The sequence below is a fragment of the Amblyraja radiata genome, chromosome 9, assembly GCF_010909765.2.
Source record: "Amblyraja radiata isolate CabotCenter1 chromosome 9, sAmbRad1.1.pri, whole genome shotgun sequence".
NCBI classification, from domain to species: Eukaryota; Metazoa; Chordata; class Chondrichthyes; order Rajiformes; family Rajidae; genus Amblyraja; species Amblyraja radiata.
Genome location: NC_045964.1, coordinates 32,142,442 through 32,163,359, shown reverse-complemented (window position 1 = coordinate 32,163,359; position 20,918 = coordinate 32,142,442). Strand labels below are relative to the sequence as shown.

Here is a 20,918-nt window from a genome sequence, read left to right as displayed (position 1 = left end):
GGAGTAGAATTAAGCCATTTGGTGTTCAGTCTTTTAAAACACAGCGTGGAAGCAGGCCCTTCGGCCTACCAAGTCTGCGCTGAACAGAGATCACCCCATACACTAACATTATCCTACACACTAGGGACTATTTACAATTTAAGAAGCCAATTAACCTACGAAACTGCACATCTTTGGGAGTGGGAGAAAGCTGGAGCACCCGAAGAAAACCTATGCGGCCAAAGGGAGAACATACAAACTTCATGCAGACAGCACCTTGTGACTCAGTACTCAATGCACCAACCTATGAAAACAAGCATACCGTATGCCACCTTTTCCACTCTGTTTAGTTGTGTTGCTATTTTCAGGACTTGGATCCCAAAATATTTCTGTACATCACGATTGTAACGGATCATGAAATTAATTGTATATTTTCCCCCTAAATTTGACCTCCCAAAGTGCAACACGTAACCTTACTTAGATTAAACTCCATCGGCCCTTTCTCCGCCATTAAAATTATTTAAAAAAATTAGAACACAATTAGTATCATTGCCTTAAATGATATGTAAATTATTGGTAATCTGTTATTAGTGTTATTAAAATTGATAAATTTGTTTAATTTTAATTGCAAGTTTGTCATCAATATTTGAAAAACTTAACTAGCCTAATAATAAAGTTATTTTTTTTCTGCTCTGAAATGATACAATATTGTATTTTTGGACTCCAGACAACAATATGCATTAGATATTACGAAAGATGTCCTGTTCTGGTTCATCAATGCCGCCTGAATCGTGTACATTTTCATTACATAAATGGGTGAACATTGTATAAATGTATAAAAGAAACCCAATGCATGAGTGGAATTTTAACCATATGAAATTGGTGGAATTTGTGAATAATTAAATTTGAAATTTGCTTTGATTTGTTGAACGGATTTTGCAAATGTATTAGCCTACTTACAATGTTATGCCTTAATCTGATTAGTTCATGCATATACAAGAGCTGCTTCAGTTGTTAGCATGTTTTACAAAACACTCTTTTTAGCTTATTGTAGAGGATCTTTCATAACATTACTCATAAATCTTGGAAGTGGATCTTTATGAAGAGTTAGAAATGACAAGCGATCAAAAGAAGTGAGAAGACCTGGTTTCAGTATCAAGGTTTTAGAATGATTTGGGTGGTGGTATAGGAATAATTAAAGAACTGGGCAAATAATATAATTAGAACAGTATTTAGCTAGGAAAAAATCATCAGTTTTAGGTAGCGATTTGCTATAAAGTAATAAAAATATCTATTAATAGTGTTAATAACGGTAAAATGGCACTGGAATCGAGACTGAACATAGTAATTGGCTTTGGAAATGTAAATTCAGCTTAATTCTGGAAATGGGCATTAATATTTAAACATAATCAACTGTCGAGGAGGAAGGGTGGAGAAACTGCAACAGGGCAGTTGAGAACAGGTACACGGCTAGGATAGGGCGGGTACATTGATAGCATAGGACTGGTACATGGATAGCTTAGGACAGGTACACGGATAGGATAGGATACAAGAATGAGTACAAAATCTTGAGATGAAAAGATTGGGTAAATGCACAGAATAAGGGAATCTAGAACCAGAGGACATAGGTTTAAGGTGAGGGGGGGAAGATTTAATAGGAACCTGAGGGCTAACCTTTTTACACAAAGGGTGGTGGTAATTTGGAACAAGTTGCCCGAGGAGGTAGTTGAGGCAGCTACTATTGCAATGTTTATGAAACATTTAGACAGGTACTGGGACAGGATAGGGTTAGAGTGATATGGGCCAAATGCAGGCAGATGGGACTAGTGTCGTTGGGACATGTTGGTCGGTGTGGGCAAGTTGAGCTGCTGGGCCTGTTTCCACGATGTATGACTCTTTGACAAAATATCTTTAAGTATTCTGATAATAGTTTATTCTGTAATGAGACATTTAAGCTTTCTGATGGTTAAGTATGGCTTCAAGAAGATTATATTCCACTAAGCGTATTTGCTTACTTAGCATTTATATATTTCCTGCCAGGTTTATATTGTAACAGTTGAAAGGCAAAAAATGGACATGCCAAAGCAAAAGCAGTTCTTGAAGATTGAAAGTTCTGCAGCTGAGGTCTCTCAGGATGCAGTTACCGCTGTGGATGGTCTTCTCACTTTAGTCCAGGCTGAACTAGGAACACTGAGTAAACTTTGGCTGTCTGTACTGCAAGACCATGCCCTTCTCACCTTGTCTCCAGAATACAACAGTCAACTTCCAGCTGGAGGTAAAAATGTTGACATTCATAATTTTGTTTATACTTCACCATCGATGTAAATTTAAAAGGTTGCAAATTGCTGGAGTAACTCAGCGGGTCAGGCAGTATCTCTGGAGAACATAGATAGGTGACGTTTTGGGTAGGGATTCTTCAGCTTGATTGTAGTCAAGGTTGGGGAGGGAGAAAGCTGGAAAAAATGTTGCGGCAGGACAAAAATTGACAGGTGAGGGGTGGATACAGGTGAAGTGATTTTTTTTTAGATTGTCGGGTCCAAAGATGCCTGATTCACTGAGCTACTCCAACACTATGTTTCTTTTTTGTAAACCAGCTTCTGTGGTTCCTTCTGTCTACAAAGACAGATATGATATCAACATGCAATATCATGTGATATCAGCATGTCAACTAAATGAGATGCACTCAACTCTTAAGGTATGCCAAACAGAACTATCTCTTGAAATCTATTTTGCCAGTTTACCAATTGCATCAGTGCTTCATGAATTTGACTTCTGTCTGGCTTTAATGGTGCTGTGAGAGTACACAGTCGATGAAGCTTTGTCTCACCACATACTCCAGAGATAACTAAGTTCTCCACTCAATTAACTCACCAATCCAGTCTGATTGTGGTGGCTCATGTTGGACATAATGATTGAGTCATTACAAAAGTTGAAAAAAATCTTCTTAAGAGCATTAATCTTGTTGAACTATGAATTCTTGCCAATATAATTGGGACATATCTAATCGAATGTCATTTCCAATAAGTTTTTTTCGTTAAGCTAGTAATTCTGAGACTCGAGTATTAATCAAACATTATTTTTTTATTTCTATGACTAGGTGGTTCCTTCTATACTTCAGAAACCATTGAGAGTGCAAGGCCTCATTATTGTAATTCTTGGGCTCCTATCCTACAAGCCACTGCGTTGTGGCTGAACAGTACAGACTTTGTACTGATTGATCCAGATGAGGACACTTCTTCTCTATCTCGACCTGTAACTCCAACAATGCTAGGCCACGAATCCACTTTAACAAATGCGGTCAAGTCTCCAGAGGATGTCAACTCGGATAGATTCCACCTTATTCTAGGTCAGTCAATCAATTTTTCTCTTTAAGTGGAATTGATATATATATGTAAAACAAGCATTTTCCTTTCTTTCGAGATACAGTGCAGAAACGGGCCCTTTGGCCCACCTTGTCCACGCTGACCAGTGATCACCCCGTACAGAGTACTATCCTACACACTAGGGATAATTTACAATTTTACCCAAGCCAAATAACCTACAACCCTGTACGTCTTTGGAGTGTGGTAGGAAACGGGAGCACCAGCAAAAAAAACCACGTGGTCACAGGGAGAACGTACAAACTCTGTACAGACAGCACCCGTAGTCAGGATCAGAAATGAACACATGATGACGAATATTAGACAAATATATACCTTGGTGGTATTTCTTCCCTTATTGTTGGCCCTGTCCTCTGTGGAGAGAAAAAAAAGTTGTGCACCAATTGCAAGATCTACTTCCTTTAAAAAATATCAATTCCTGAATCAGCCAAAAGAGTTGCTTTACAGACTTTAGAGGTAAATGCCATTGCTGTATCATGTGAGTTCAGTTCAAAGGGCCCATTTTAGTATTGTTGCATCACTGCAACTCGCAGGGTGATGGTTGCTGGACATAAGCATCCCATCCAAGTAGTCATTATTCATTTGCGAGTTCCTTGGTAATTTCAGCAGATAAAGGTTTTCACTGTAATAGACAAAGTTCAATTTTACTTAGTTTTTCATGAGGACATCCTTGCCCACATGCAGGTTGATCTGTACACCATTTGGTCTTGGGCTAATAATAAATGCCATTGACGTTTGTGCCACACAATGAGTACCTCCAGTAAGGGAGAATTCAGATATCTCCCCTTGATTAACTTGAGCTTTATCATTGGCAAATACCCTACTCGGTTTCCTGAAAGGCATCATCAACCGGACATTTAACTGGATTAATTGTATGAAAATTGTGTTTACAAGGGACTCAATGAAAAACTGTTCACCTCTGATTCCTTGAAGCACTTTCATCAAAACCTGACAAGCTCAACAAAGCAATAAGCTTAATTGGCACCAAATCTTCCACCTAAATATTTGGGCCTTCCACAGCATAACATGATGGCAGTCTGTATCATTATATAGATATTCCACAGGACTAGCACATGAAGTCCAAATCTCTACCATCTGGAGACACAGAGCAGCCTGAGAATATCAGTGTCCCCCCTCTATGGATGATCAGACCATTGTTGCATTGTTGGTAAAATTCTGGAATTCCCAACCTAACAACGCTGTGGAAATATCTTAAAGCTGGAAAGGGTGCAAAGAAAATGTACGAGGATGTTGCCAGGACTCTAGGGCCTGAGGGGAAAGGTTGAGCAGGCTAGGACTCTATTCCTCGAAGCGCAGCTGGATGAGGGATCTTATAGAGGTGTACAAAATTGCGAAAGGGATAGATTGGTAGATGCACAGTCTCTTGCCTAGAGTAGGGGAATCGAGAATCTGAGGACATAGGTTCAAGGTGAGGGGGAGATATTTAATAGGAACCTGAGGGGTAACTTTTTCACACAAAGGGTGGTGGGTGTATGGAGTGAGCTGCCGGAGGAGGTGGTTGAGGCAATTACTATCGTAGCGTTTAAGAAACATTTAGGCAGGTACATGGATAGGACACGTTCAAAGGGATATGGGCCAAATGGTGGGACTAGTATAGATGGGATATGTTGGTTGATGTGGGCAAGTTGGCCCAAAGGGCCTGTTTCCATGCTGTATGACTCTAAGAATGTCACAGTTGACAATAAGAATGGGAGAAAATTAATTATTCCGTTGCAATTGCAGGAATCAGTGTCGAATTTCTATGTTCACCAAGGCCAGATGCATCGATGGAAAGCATTATAGCCTGCCTGCGAGCACTGCATTCCCTACTGGATGTGATCTGGCCACGCTATGAAATTGGAAGTGATCAGGTATTGCAGAGTTTACAATGTTTTCAGTTACCATATTGCAATCATTTTTTTAGAGCTGGACTTTATGAGGAATCTTTTACGTTTTTTTAGTTTGACATAATGATAGCATGCATTCACATCTCAGCACAATAACTGAGGCACAGTGAATATGCTTTTCTAATTCCTGTGAAAATGAGGAAAATTTCAATTTAAGATGTAAATACGTAATGTTTACTAAGTAAAGTCTTGAGGTGAATCATTGGATTTCTTTTAAATGAACATTTGGCTTGTGGCTTTCATCACCTCTTTGGTTACCTGTATAACGGAAACCCAGGCATGAATAAATATTTTGCCCCTGCTTCCTTTTAATTGTATTTTGTGAAATCGAAGATTTTTGTTTCACATGAGTACGTTTATAGTTTGACAGTCTATGCAAGTTTTCTTGTAAGTTATCCATCAAGTAGTGTAATGAAGGGGCCTTTTTTCAGTTTATTTCTTAAAGTGACATCAGTATAAATTCCCTTTCATGCTTTATTGTAGGAACTTGGAGTAGAATTACTGAACGTTTTGCATCGCTTGATTGTGACGCGCGAGTCCCCGTTAATCCAACTGGCTGCAATTGATGTTGTGGAACAGATTATAAGGGCAGCCCAAGAGCATGTAAAGGAGAAACGGAGAAGTGCAGCAGGTGGGTGTTCATGGAATTGGTGGAAAAAAATAAAGATATTAAATTATTTTTAACCCTCGCATGAAAGTCGTTCACAGCACTATCAGGCAGATAGTTGGACATAGGCCAGAGATTAAAATTCAAAATGTGTGAGATAATGAGAGAAGAAAGGACAAATTGAGAAACTGCCGGGTGGCACCAGCAATGGCTGCTTTTCCAACAGTCTGTCAGTCCCTTCCTTCTTTGTGTCTGTTTTGTATGTGTTAAATGTATGTTTTTTTTAGTGTTCTATAGATTGTTTTGTGTGGGGGTGGGGGGTAGTTGAATGGAACTTTTTCTAATCTCTTATCTCGACGGAGATGCGATTTTTTCCGTATCGTATATCCATCCGTACTGTTGCCTAACATTGTGGAGTTGGCGGCATTTGCTGAAGATCGACCGGGAGCTCCATCGTAGGAGCCTGCGGGACTTACCATCACGGAGCTTGCGATCCCTGTCAAGGGGTCATCTTTGGGGCACCAACCGTGGGAACCTGCGAGACTTTAACATCGCAGAGCCCACGATCTCTGGTAGAGACCGACATCGGGGACTCCAAGCCGCACGAGTTTCGACCGCCCCAATGCGGGAGTTTCGACCGCCCCGACGCGAAAGTTTCGACCGCCCCGACGCGAAAGTTTCGATTGCCCCGATGGGGGCTTCGACCGCCGGCTGCGGATGGTTCGACTGTTCGAAAGAGGAAGGATATTGGAGTTTATTGCCTTCCATCACAGTGAGGAACTTGGGGGATCCGCTGTGGTGGATGTTTATGTTAACATTTATGTGGTTGTGTGTCTTGTTGCTTTTTTTAGTATGACTGTATTTCACCGTACCTTAATTGGTACATATGACAATAAACTGACCTTGAAACCTTCTTCAGACTGGGTGGGCCCCAATCTGAAACGTCACCGATCCATGTTCTCCAGGGATTGCTGTCTGGCCCGCTGAGTTAGTCCAGCACTTTGTGTCTTCTAATCTCCAGAATCTTCTATTTTTTTTACGTTGGAAACTCTTTTCAGCGAGCTTTGCACTGACCACAGAACTTATGTACTATAAATGATTAAACCCACTTGCCACTTGAGGATTCGGGAGAAACTTTCTACTTGTGCATGTCAAATTTATGAATGAAATAGGTTAAATTTTTGGTTTGTTTACTATTCTGTACAGTTGACGATGGTGCTGAATGAAATAAATTAAATTTTTGGTTTTGTTTACTATTCTGTACAGTTGATGATGGTGCGGCTGAGAAAGAGACACTACCAGAATTTGGCGAGGGCGAAGATGGGCTTGTGCCAGGAAAGTCCCTCGTCTTTGCAACACTGGAGTTGACCCTCTCCATCCTTGTTCGTCAGATTCCACAATTAAACCTTAAACTCGTGGATTCCCCTCTTGGCAGTTCTGGAAAACCTCAGGTGTTGTCCGAGGATGGGTCAAAGTTAGTAGTAGCTGCCTTGCGAATTCTCTCTGAACTCACTACAGTTTGTTCTCCAACAGGTAAGTGGAGCAAAATGAAATTTGCTGTTTTAATTCCAATAATTTTGTTTCACAGAATTTAAATTTCTTCCCTTATTTCTCACCACTACATTTCAGCCATTGATAATTTGCTTTTGTATTGCCGTTCATATCTTCTCTTATTTTTGCAGGGTTGCCAGTTCGTCCGAGATCTCGAACTATTTCTTCTCCCGACACACACTCCCCCCCCACCCTGTCCTCTTCCACATATATCTCTCCCTCTGGCTTTACTTTTCACTTATCTGGCACCCTGTTAATCTCCAGCCTCTGCCCACCCATCTCCCAATCAAACCCTCCTCACCTCTATCCACCTATCACTTGCCAGGCTTTGTTCTGTCACCTAGTCTTTTCCAACTTTCTCCCCCCTCCTCCCATCTGTCTGAAGGAGTGCCCAGACCTGAAAAGTCCCTGTGCATTCCCTCTAAAGATGCTGTCTGACCTGAGTTATTCCAGCACTTTTTCTTTCACTCAAGATTCTAGCATCTGTAGTTCCTTGTATCTCTATAATTATTTAAGTCTTGTTCAAGTTTATTTCTTGCCTGTTTAATTAAAATTAAACATTTTGCAATTGTAAGTGAACCCATTAAAATAATAGTTCTTGAGTCAGCCATTCTATTCTTAATTCAAGGGAAATCATTGATGAACAAAAACCAAAGTGCTGTAGGAACTTAGTAGGTTAGGCAGCATTTGTGGAGGGAATGGACAGATGATGTTTCATGCCAGGACCCATCTTTGGAATAGGGGGGAGGGAGGGAGCTCGAGAAATGGGTGAGGGTGGGGCAAAGCAGGGCAAGTGAAGGTGGATACAGATAATTGGCAGATGGGTGTGGTAAGTGCTATGAAGGCCTAAATGATGGGGAAAAGAAACATAAATGAGGAAGTATTACTCTCAATGCATCCATCATTAGAGCAATTGTAGTATCCTGTTAATGGTAATTGATGTTTGTCCTTGGAGTCAGATGTTACGTACAAACCTAAATAAAGGGGAAAAGAATCAAACGATATTGAAGAAATATTGAAGAGTCTGAAGAAGGGTCTCGACCCGAAACGTCACCCATTCCACCTCTCCAGAGATGCTTCCTGACCCGCTGAGTTACTCTAGCATTTTGTGTCTACATTGAAGAAGTATTGACTGGAAACAGGCCCATCGGCCCACTGACCGTCGATCACTCGTTCGCACTAGTTCTATGTTATCCCAATTTCTCATCCACCCAATGCACACTCGGGGCAATTTACAAAGGCCAATTAACCTACAAACCCGCACATCTTTACAATGTGGAAGGAAACCATAGCACCCAGAGGAAACCCATGGGGTCATAGGGAGAATGAACAATCTGCAGCCAAACAGCTGAGGTCAGGATTGAACCCGGGTACCTGGCACCGTGAGGCAGAAGCTCTATCAGCTGGGCCACTGTGTGCTGCCCCAACATTGTTCTCTAAAATGCAGAAACAGTGTGTTTTTTACAGATTTATGTGAAAATTCATTGAGAATTTTTCAGTTCCTTAGAAATATTGACTTATCTTTCTTTCTTTTCTAGGGAGTGTGTCTATTCTTCCTACTGTCCTTTACCTTATCACAGGAGTCTTAAAAGAAACTGCAGTAAGGAGGCTTGATGGCTGTATATCTTCAACAGTCAATGCCGCACTGCAGGCACTGAAGGTGGTTGTATCCTCTCCCATGGCTAGGGCAGAGAAGAGCCAAGTCGCGTGGACTAGGCTTCTCCGCAGTGCTCTTGCAACTATTTTGGAATATTGGAATCCAGGTAACAGAGCTCCTAACTCTCCTATATGATCAAGATTATATTCAGGAGTAAAAATGTCCAAAGTCACTTCACAGGATAATGTTAAGTTTAGTTTAGAGATATAGCACAGAAACAGACCCTTGGGCCCACCAAGTCCATGCAGACCAACGATCTCCCCGTACACTATCCTACACACTCGGGACCATTTACAATCTTTACCGAAGCCAATTAACCTACAAACATGTACGTCTTTTTAGTGTGGGAGGAAACCGGAGAAAACCCACGTGGTCACAGGGAGAATGTACAAACTCCATACAGACAGCACCCATTGTCAGAATCGAACCTGGGTCTCTGGCACTGTAAGACAGCAACTCTACCGCTGCGCCAATATTATAATAAATATTATTGGACAATGATCAGAAGATTGGTTAAAAAATTAGGATTTGAGGAGCTTTGTAAAGATTCAAAGAGCATTGAGAGGTTTTGGGAAAGAATTGCATACATTGAGAACTAGACATCCAAGGTTTGTGCAGTATAGGAGAAGCAATGAAATCTAGGATGTTCAGCAATGCACAGAAAGGTCTTTAGGTTGGAAGAAATAATGAGTATAGGATGGAGCAACATCTTTGGGAAAAAAAGGATGAGAATTTTAAAATTAAGTCCTTGATTACCTAAGACCCAGTGTAGACTAACGGGCACAGGAATTCTGAGTTGGCAAGATTTATTGGGACTTAGAATATGGCAGTAGAGCATTGGATGAGCTCCTTCTTAAACCGTAAAACATGGGAGACCGCAGAGAGTACTTGTGAAGTCAAACCTAGGGTCAGATGAAGGCCTGAGTAGTGGGTGATTCCTAACGGTTGTGCAATTGGATAGAAGTAAAAGTCACGGAAGTAAAAGTTGGTGGAAGCAGATATCTGGTTGCAGACTCACCCCGTGATCAGCTCTGACATAGTAAGAACGTAAGAGGACTGGGAGTTGACCACTTGTCCCCTTAAGCCACTCCCAACACTTAATATGATTATGAACGATCTTCTCCAGGCCTTGAGGTTGGAATTAGTCTGATGGGGATGTAAGAGTAGACCAGAGAGAGAGACCCTTCAAAATGTTGAAAAGGGATGGGAGGGAAATGTGTATCTGGTGTTGGGATAATGTTGGAGCTGGCAGAAATCGCAAAGGATGATCAATTGAATGTAGCTGATGTGGGGTGGAAGATGAGGAGCAAAGTACAGTAGCTCTGTTCTTGATAAGGGATAAGAACCGAGGTTGGGAAGTGAACGAGCTGTGATCAAGGGGCTCTGACCACTATGATAGAAGGAGATCCTTGTTTCAGGAGGTCATTTCAGAAGCACATTGATCTCCTGATTTGGAAAAAAAACAAACAAAATGGAGGAACTAGGAGAATGGAACAGGAGCCTTGTAGGTAAAGTGGAAGAAGTGTGCAGAGAAGTGTGGGAGTCTCTGGACGTGACGAATATTTGGAGCCAGCATGTCCCCTGAGATGGTGAGATACAGAAGGGTTGCATCACCGTTCCTTCCCGTTCTGCACGAGAATGAGGACAAATCCATGAAATTGGCCCATATATCTCAGCATTTTGCAGTGACCCTTCCCTTCACGCCCCCCTGGTCCACTCCTCTAATCCCACCAGATACAGACCACCTAATGCACCTTGCAACTGCAGTCGATGAAACACTTGTCCTTTCACCACCTGCACTCTTGACAATCTTTTCAGGTCACGCAGTGATTCACAAGTGCTTTATCCCATCTAATGCACTCACAATGTAGTCTCCACTACGTAGGAGAAACTAAAAGCAGATTGCATGACTGCTTTGTGTTTGGTCCAGGAGAGTCACCTATTGCCTGCCATTTCAATTCCCTATCCATCTCCCACTCTGGTCTATCAGTTTGTGGCTGTCTGCACTGTTACATTGAGGCCCAATGCAAGCTAAGGAACATCACCTCATCTTCCATCTGAGCACATTATAGCCTTCTGGACACTTTTGAATTCTGGGACTTTTCCAATAATTTGAGTTTTCTTCAGGAGTTTAAGTTTAGTTTATTGTCATGTGCACCGAGGTACAGTTAAAAGCTGTTTTCGTGCGCTAACTAGTCAGCGAAAGACAAATCTACATATTACAATCGAGCCATCTGCAGTGTATAGATACACGATAAAGGAAATAACTAATATATACAGGATATGCAGAGATAAAGATTCTTAGCTATGCTGATAATTGAAAGTACTTTCACTCCTTATTACCTGCATCATGTCTTCTTATGTGTAGGAAAGAACTGCAGATGCTGGTTTAAATCGAAGATAGACCCAAAATGCTGGAGTAAGGCAGCGGGACAGGCAGCATCTCTGGAGAGAAGGAATGGGTGACGTTGGTCTCGACCCGAAACGTCACCCATTCCTTCTCTCCAGAGATGCTGCCTGTCCCGCTGAGTTACACCAGCATTTTGTGTCTACCATGTCTTCTTATCTTCCTTTAATATTAACTAAAGTAAATTAAACTACTTTGTTGCTCATTTAAGATTTATTTTGTTCTTGTTTCCATAGAGCTGAACCACTCAGATCTGGATGAAGTGAGCATGCTAACTGCCATTAGTATTTTCCTGATGTCAGCAAACCCAGACGTTACATGTGTGCAGTGCCTTGAAAAGGAATGTATCAACCGGTTTAAAGTAATCCTCAGTTGTAAAAATCCAGTAGTAAGTATTTCTGGCAGATTTACTTCAGTTCAGTAGTGTTGAGAGACAATTCCTCTGCGGTAAAGTTTTTATCAAATCTCTTCAATGTGTAAACCAAGTTCCAATTACACATTTTAGCTGCATAGAAACAAAGTCCTGGACTTTGAAGTCTTGTCAGCATTTTGGAATGATGCTGACAACTTTCTGGCAACAAGTGCGTGTAGATTTTGGGATTTCTGTTAATTATGAAGGTCACAAGCTGGCTGGCATAAGTACCTCCAGCCATTTCCTAGCTGCACTCCACCACTGAACTGGCCTTGTCAAAAAGCAAGATAGGCTTTCAGAAGCAGTGACATTCTTTGACACTTGGCACAAGGTAAACATAGAGCTCAGGAATTCCTAGGGCCGCTGCATCACTTCATGAGGTCAATCAAGGCCCAACATTTGTTTAGATGAATTTATGCTAACTCTATTGATAGTCTTTTCAGAACTGCTGGTGAAGTCCAAAAACATCCAGGCTTAAACTTATGCAGGAGCTCATGGGGTTTGGGGGCTGCATAGAAAAGTAATATATACATTTTTAATTTGGCTTTTGCTCGGTTATTTGTCCTGTCTGAATTATTTGTGACTTATCAGAAGATCATAAAACATAGGAGCAGAATCAGGCCATTATGCCCATTGAGTTTGCTACATCATATTAATACTTTGTTAATCATTAATCATCAGTCCGAAAAGGGTCACCTATCCATGGTTTCCATACAAGTACTGCCTGACCTGCTGAGTTACTCCAGTGCTTTGTGTCCTTTTGTGAAAACCAGCATCTGCAGTTTCTTGTTTCTACAAACTATATTAGTGACTCCTTTTGTCTAAGCACTGTAAGATTTATTAAGGTATATATACAGTGGGAAAGAGGGTTTTTGATCTGCCCATATTCGTCCCCTTTTCACTCTGAGTGGTGGATGCACGGAACAAGCTGCCAGAATGGGTAGTTGAGTCAGGTAGTATAACAGCATTTAAAAGACATTTGGGCAAGTGGAGGGATAAGGAAAGGTTTAACGGGATATGGGCAAAACGCAGGCAAATGGGACGGGCTTAGATGAGGTAAATTGGTCAGCGTGGACGAGTTTGGCCAAAGCGCCTGTTTCTGTGCGGTATGAATCTATTACTCTAGGCAAAGGAAAAGAATGATAGACACAAAGTGCTGGAGTAACTCAGCGGGTCAGACAGCATCTCTGGAGATAAAGAAATGGTTTGTTTCTGTTTGGATCTGCTTTGTGTTGAGCAAAAACAAAATCAGATTCCCTGCTTATCATATCCAGCCACTGACCCTGGTGGCGGTTTCAATTGACGGCAGGTAAGCAACTTCGAATCAAGAAACAGCGTATGTTGGAAATATGTCATGGCAGCTTGCAAATGGGTCAGGCAGCATGAGTGGAAAGGGTTAACATTTCAGGTCAAGGAACATTCATCAGAACTGGGAAAGCGGTAAAATAGTAGGAACTGCAGATGCTGGTTTAAACCAAAGATAGAGACACAAAAAGCTGGAGTAACTCCAGCGGGACAGGCAGCATCTCTGCAGAGAAGGAATGGGTGATGTATCGGGTCGAGGCCCTTCAAGGCTGGCAGCATCTCGGGAGAGAAGGAATGGATGACGTTTCAGGTCGAGACCCTCGAAGTGTCTCGACCCGAAATGCCACCCATTCCTTCTCTCCAGAGATGCTGCCTGTCCCGCTGAGTTAATTCAGCTTTTTGTCTAAAGCGAGAAAATAAATTGGGTATAAGTTGCACAGAGGGTGAGAATGATTGGATAGCATCAAGGGAATTATCTATTGTAGGGAAAAGTGATTGTCCAGTTTCAGAGCTGCTTGGTTAATAGATTATTGAAAGCGGAAAGGAAAAAAAAAACCAAAGGGATATGTTAAAGTTGTGAAAAGCAGGTCAGAGCTATTGGTGCAACTTAAAGGGAAAATGCTGGAAATTAGGGATATCTGTTTCAGATGTTTCTGTGCTTCATATTTAAGATTTCCAGCTTCTGCAGTTAATTCATTTTTAAACAATCTGCTGACATTTACTAAATTGATGCAGGGGTCAGTGGCTAGCTTTTGTCAGCAGAGAATCTGACAGTGAGAGAAGGAATGGGTGACGTTTCGGGTCGAGACCCTTCTTCAAACCATTTGACTTAGTGTTTCATCGTGCCCTCAGCAGTGATCTTTACTGTCAACCTTCCTAAAATGTAACCCATGATCCGAAACATGATAAATGGATGAAAGTCGCTCGGGTATCTTTAGAATCTGTAGGAAGGAACTGCAGATGCTGGTTTACACCGAACAGAGACTTAAAATGCTGGAGTAACTCAGCGAGACAGACAGCAACTCTGGAGAGAAGAAATGGATGCAGTTTTGGGTCGAAACCCTTCTACAGAGAGTCAGGGAAGAGGGAAACTAGAGATATTGAAGGGCACAAAGAGCATGTAAGGTGTGAAAAAGACAGATCAAAGAAGACGGAGCGAAGGTGTTCAGCGAAACGATCGCCCAGTCAGCGCTTAGTCTTGCCGATATATAGGTGTCCACCCCTAGAACAGCGGGTACATCGTCTGCTTTGATCAGTCCTTTTCACACCATACATGCTCTTTGTACCCTTCCATATTGTACAAAATATTTTTATCATTTAACTTTTTTAATCTGAACATCAGATTTTGTTTTTCATTTTCCATGCTCTGCTGTAACGTACCCTTGCTTTATTTGTAAGATACTCTTTTTTTAATATCTCAGATGCAGACACATTGCTGCAGATTGCTGCAGTCAGTAATCCAACATCCTAATAAAGCAGTGTCCACACCCTACATCCACTCCCTGACTATTTTGGTTGTGAATCGGTTACGTGAGGTGGAAAAAGAGAAACCAAGCACGGGCACCGAGTTGCAGGCCGTGCTGGAAGGGGTGAAGACTCTGGAGACTTTGGTCAGCTTGGCTGAAGAACAAAACCGTGAGTTTCTTCTGAATTCTTCTTTGGACCTGGATGAACAGCTTTTCGAGGTACACGTGGAAACGGGCACATCGGCCCACTGAGTCTCCGTACAGCAGAGGATTTTCCCCTTAAAATTCATAAGAGGAACCTTAACCTGTCGCTCCCTTTTATGATATAATAATGTTTATGGTTGATTAATTCTCTGCTGAAACAGTGGATGGGTGAGTTCTATGTGATACTCTCATCACCTGCCTGCTAGGAACCCAGGATGCAAACTTGACGTAATGTTTTGTTTAGTTTAGAGATACAGCATGGAAATGGGCCCTTCGGCTCACCGAGTCCATGCTGACTGTCGATTACCCCTTCATACTATTTCTATGTGTAGGAAAGAACTGCAGATGCTGGTTTAAATCGAAGGTAGACACAAAATGCTGGAGTAACTCAGCGGGACAGGCAGCATCTCTGGAGAGAAGGAATGGGTGACGTTTCGGGTCTGAAGTAGGGTCTCGACCAGAAACGTCACCCATTCCTTCTCTCCAGAGATGCTGCCTGTCCCGCTGAGTTACTCCAGCATTTTGTGTCTACCATCCTACTTCTATGTTTTCCCACTCCCTACGCACCAGTGGCAATTTACAGAGGCCAACCCCGCACGTCTTTTGTCTTTGGGATGTGGGAGGAAAATGGAGCACCCATAGGTAGCCAATGGGGTCGTTGGGAGAATGTACAAATTCCCCACAGAGAGTGCCCGAGGTCAGGATCAAACCCGGTTCGCTGGCACTGTGAGACAGCAGCTCCACCAGCTGTACCACTGTGCCGCCACCTTATAAAGTCTCATAAAATTGGATCAGTGACGAGGTGAACAGGTGCGAATGGACACTTTGCTTTAAATTGGTCTCTTCTTTCCCAAAGATTTTGCGAATTACAACAGTTAAGGAATTCTGCTGGCCTTCCAGCACCTTCTAGAGGAAACATTAATAATCTTTGAGGCCCAAAGTAAGTGTTGAGCCGTTGGAAAAGCTCGGTCTGATCATGACCTGACCATTCATGCTTTTGAGAAGACGAGGAAATTCTAGTTTTTTTGTTGCTTAACTTAAGGATCCTGAGGCCACCAGAGGCCTCCGTCAATAAACCATTCATGCAGCGTAGAATAACATTGGAGCTTGAAGAATCCTAACATTTAATAATTTAGAATGTCAGATATATTTGTTACTTTCAGCTCAAAAATGGATGTTTATTAATGTCCATACTAAAATACTTCTGGTTTTTAATGAATATTCTATGCACTTGTGTAGTTCGATTGTCTTGAAAACAATTCAGTTTTCCTGTTAATTTGTTGCATGGTTCCTTATATTTCCAGGCATCTATTTGGTGGCTTTGCTTCTACCAATTCTGATATCCTTCCTTTTGGATGAAAATGCTCGAATATCAGCACCAAATCCGGTGAAGAGTTTACATGAGTTTGGCCTACAGAACCTGATGCGAATAGGTCCACAGTATCCAGCTATTTTTCAAAAGTTGATGGGTACGTCACCGGCTATGAAAGCTCGACTTGAAGGAGCCGTTAAAGGTAACCAAGAGAGCTTCGAAGCAAAGAAAACGGCTGGACAGTCAAAATGTTCTGGAAAAAATTCTCCAAGTATTCAACTCAAGACTGATTTTTCTAATTTCCAAGAGCTGTGAAATAATTTAACAACTACTCATGTCGATAGGTTTACCAAATTGGAGCAAGTGAAGGGAATTTATTCAGTTAAAGTTGAAGAAATCGTAAATGGTATAATTTAAGGATTTGTTACATGTTTAGGATAGTGTAGAGCAGCTTGTGTATGGTTAACATTTTAAAACTTGACGAACATCCCATTTTTAGAAATTAGCATTTTATTTTTTATTAGAAAGCATCCATACATTTCTAACATTTCTTTTACTGTTATTTTAATTCTTGATTTACCCAAGTGAAGTCTTAAAACACGTGTACACAATTATGGAAATTAAATAAGAATTCGTATAGCCTATTAACTAAGATCTGGTATCCATCCCGAGTTATATATATCCAGAGATGTAATATTAAAGGGAATTTTATGCAAGTATCTTTGTCATTAAAAGGCTGCTCTCCTTTGGCCTGAAATTTACAGAATTCCTGATATAGGTAGACACTGTTATTTGTGTGATTCAAAACATGCAAATTTATAGCCAGCTAACTTATATGAACTACAAATGCACTACAACTGTATTATTTTAAACAAACAAGATTGTTACATTGCTCGGCGCTTTCTTTAAAAAGAATATCAATTATATTTTTTTAAAGTGAGCTTTAATAAATCTCTAACCACAAGTTGTTTTCTATATGTGGCTGTTAATGCCGCTCAATTTTGTTTGCCAGTGATAATAATATTACACTGTAAAGTGTGAAGTATTTCTAATGTCACAATCTTTTTACTTATGGACTAATTTCACAAGCTTTTCTTACAGAAAACCAAATTGCAATTTACTAGCTAACATTTTTTGCTTTGGCTTAACTGAAGCTCTGAAGTACTATATTAATAGACGACTTGCAAGTTATGTATATAACACATGTAAATGATATAGAATAACTACATATGCGTTATTACCACTTTTGTATTTTTAAATAAAGCTAATTTCTTCACTTGGTCTGTTATTGCTCACAATATTTCCTTCCCACCTTATCATTTTACCCTGAGCCTTAACCATTCTACATTCCCAAATGAAAATGGGCAATGACTTTGGTGTCCGCTTTTTCAATCCTCCAGCAGCTTTATTTTGTATTTGCATCCTCTTGCTGAAGACGCCAACGTTTAATATACAATTCCGGAGGCATTGCCGGCCATTCTTTCTGTGTGAAGCTAAATTTTGGCAGACATTTTTTTCACAGGATCCTCAGAAGTGACTGTAACACTAGTACAGGGTGTTTTAATTAAATTACAGCAGGGTGTTACCGGGTAGTAATTAAACATCAGAGTCATGAGTATTTATTCTCTTTCCAGTCCAGAAAAACATACCAATTATATAGACAAAGATGTTCCAAGTCTGTCAGCAAATAGTACAAACCGGAGCTCAGGTCCAGGATATCCTTGGTAATCTGTTGCCAGCACTGCTTAGTTCTGGCCTTTTCCTACCTCCAGTCCCCTCCCCTCTATTTTCAGTCTGAAGAAGGGTGCTGCCCCGAAACATCACCCATCCTCTTTCCTCAGAGATGCTGCCCTTCAGCACATTGTGTCGATCTTTGTTGAGATGAATCCTTTCAAAGATATGCAAGAGTTCACTGGTGCATTAATCAATAATTGAAGACTATTTTGTACCTAAGTTTCTTCTGTGTTTTCTTGTCACTGGAGGCAGTGTTTTATGTGCTAATTAATTTTGCACCTGAAATGTTTGCCTTTAGAATAGTTGATTTTTAGCTATTGTGCATTTAGTTCTTATCTCGTATTCCTTGTGAGCAGTTTTACTTTCGTTTTATCAGGCTATCCAGTATTGAAGGGTTTAATGAATTTGATCATCTTTCTATTTACATTTTGCTGACGACTTCTGTGACTTGAAGTATAATTTGTAGAAATATTTCTAATACTCAAATAAGTCACTGTAGCAACCTATCAGGTTTAAATGTGTAGGAAGGAAATGCATACACGAGAGCTAGTGCAACTTGGGTGGTGGGGGGGAGAGTGAATGCCGGGGTCACCACATCAGCCGTCGCATTTAATTTGACACCTAATTCACTTTCATATCTTCGGTATTAAAAAGGTTATGGCCATTTTCATACTCGGAAATTAGCATCTTGTTCCCTATTGATTTTCCATTGACTTAACACAAAAGCTGTGATCGAGGACAGTCAAAGGCCATAACTTTCTTAAAAATTAAGAGAGCTAAATGACATTTTCAGTTATTGTAGATTGAAGCATTTTAACACAAATATAAAACATCTTACTAGGATGACCTGAAATTAAAGCATATAATTAGTTAGTTACCTAATTGTAGCTAATTACAAAATTGACCGTTGTGACAGAAATAGTAATAAACACCCAGACTGCCTTGAAAATTCAAAAATGTGATATTCTCAAGATCAGAACTTTAATATTATTGTATTATATGCTGTAAGTCCATAACAGATAGGTAAATAAATTACAATATCAATACAATACAATCAATACAATCAGTTTTATTCGTCACTTGCACATAAAGTGCAAGTGAAATGAATTTGCCAGCAGCGGTACAATGAGAAAGAACACACAAAAACACAATAAAAAAATGTAACACAAACATCCACCACACATTCATCACTGTGGTGGAAGGCACAAAATTTGGCCAGTCCTCCTCCATTTTCCCCCGTGTTCGGGACCTCAACCCTCTGCAGCCACCGCTGCGGGCGTCCATATGAGTGAAAGTCCAGGTAAGTCCTGAAACGGTGCCTCCCCCACCGGAGACCGCGGCTTCAGGTTGGTGTAAGCCGCAGGCCGGCGTTCAAAGATTTAAAGTTCCCGCCGCGCCGCAGCCAGAAACACCGCAGACCACAGGGCCGGCGGTCAGAGCTCCTCTCCAGGGGTCCCCGGCGAGGGACCCCGCTCCCGATGGTAAGTCGCCACCGCGCCCGCGGTAGAAGTAGGCCGCGGGCCGGCGGTGGTGGCTTCTTCTCCTGGGTCCCCAACGAGGGATCCCAGGCTGCGTCGCTGCGCCAACTGGAGCTCTGCAGACCCCGGCTTCAGGCTGCCGCGGGCCAGCAAAACGGAGCGCTCCCCTCCGGCGAGGGCTCGCCCGCTCCACGCCGAGAGTCTGCGCTGCGCCCGCGGCTGAGGCCCCAGGCGCGTATCCGGGAAAGGCTGCACCGATCCTCGATGTTAGGCCATCGGGGAGGCGACATGGAAAAAGTTGCCTCTCCATGGAGGAGGCGACCGAAGCGGTTTTCCCCCTTACCCCCCCACAACACCCCCCACACACGACACACAAAGAAACATTAAAAACATACATTAAAACATACTAAAAAAACTATTCTAGCAATAGACCAAGTCTTCATGGAGAAGATCAATTGCTAGCTGGTACATTGGCATATCATAATCAGTAGCATCATCATACTCCTCAGATTGTAACCAATAAGCAACTCTGTACACCTTGTCTTTCCTCAACTTTTCAATTTTGGCATTGTAAACTACAGGTTTTTGCTCTTCAAACCACGCATGACATGCCTTTCTGCCCACTGCTTTCCAATTAAGAATGTCCTGTAGATCATCACATTTGGAGTAGTCCAAATTCGGATATTCTCAGCGAATGCTATCTAAATCAGTCTCTTTTGCTGCGCATTTGGATGGACAATTTTGCATTTCTTCTTCGGAGACATCTGTTTAAAATGTAAAGGAAAAAAAACACCGTACAGCATTAACAGAAGCAAGTTATTATTTGCAGTTTTAGAAAAAGGTAGAAATGATAAAGTTAAACGCTAAAATAAACAGTAAATACCCAACAAAAAATTCATATTCATCATTCACCAAATCAATTAAATTCATCTAATCAATTAAATTCATCTAAATTCAATTACTAGATCTAAACATCTATCCATTTCTTAAGAAAAGGCTAACATTTTTAAATAGCCTAAGTATCCAAATAACAAACAAATCCCATTCACACAGAATTCACCATATAACATGATTTTTAAATCTCACTGTCATGAACTTGCAAAAATGGAAGGAATTGAATGTTTAATTCCCATATATTAATCTAGAAACATCCACTCTCAATATAATCAAAATTATTATTTTTTGCACAATACATGTGACTAAAACTTGTGGATATTTAGTATAAAAATATTGATTATGGATAGACAATAACACAAAATATAGACGATTTAGACGCTCCTATGACATTGTCCAAAAAAATGAGAATTGTAATCATCTTGCGAGTTTATGGAATACGATCAATTGGAACGTAGCCGTTGCCGTGAATTTTAAGCCCATGAAGGCAGGCAAGACACGGCCGATCCATATGGGGACTAAATAACATTTTCGCATCATAAAATTAGACTAAAGCCACCCCAAGAAGCAAGATTATATGTGAAATAGACAACTTACCTTTTGTTTTGTCCTGATATTGCGATCT

The 20,918-nt window shown here is 41.1% G+C and overlaps 1 protein-coding gene across 5 annotated transcripts in view; it reads left to right on the top strand.

The window, feature by feature from the left end:
• heatr5a (HEAT repeat containing 5A) overlaps positions 1-17,463 on the top strand; it is a 79,547-nt gene extending 62,084 nt beyond the window's left edge. For all 5 annotated transcript variants that reach the window (XM_033027014.1, XM_033027010.1, XM_033027013.1 and 2 more), the window contains 9 exons: positions 2,020-2,254; positions 3,077-3,325; positions 5,103-5,230; positions 5,750-5,897; positions 7,140-7,406; positions 8,963-9,187; positions 11,725-11,876; positions 14,627-14,840; positions 16,180-17,463. In XM_033027014.1, the coding sequence (XP_032882905.1) occupies positions 2,020-2,254; positions 3,077-3,325; positions 5,103-5,230; positions 5,750-5,897; positions 7,140-7,406; positions 8,963-9,187; positions 11,725-11,876; positions 14,627-14,840; positions 16,180-16,502 (1,941 nt within the window). In that variant the 3' untranslated portion in view covers positions 16,503-17,463. The remainder of the gene's footprint in view (positions 1-2,019; positions 2,255-3,076; positions 3,326-5,102; positions 5,231-5,749; positions 5,898-7,139; positions 7,407-8,962; positions 9,188-11,724; positions 11,877-14,626; positions 14,841-16,179) is intronic.
• The last annotated feature ends 3,455 nt before the right edge of the window (positions 17,464-20,918 follow it).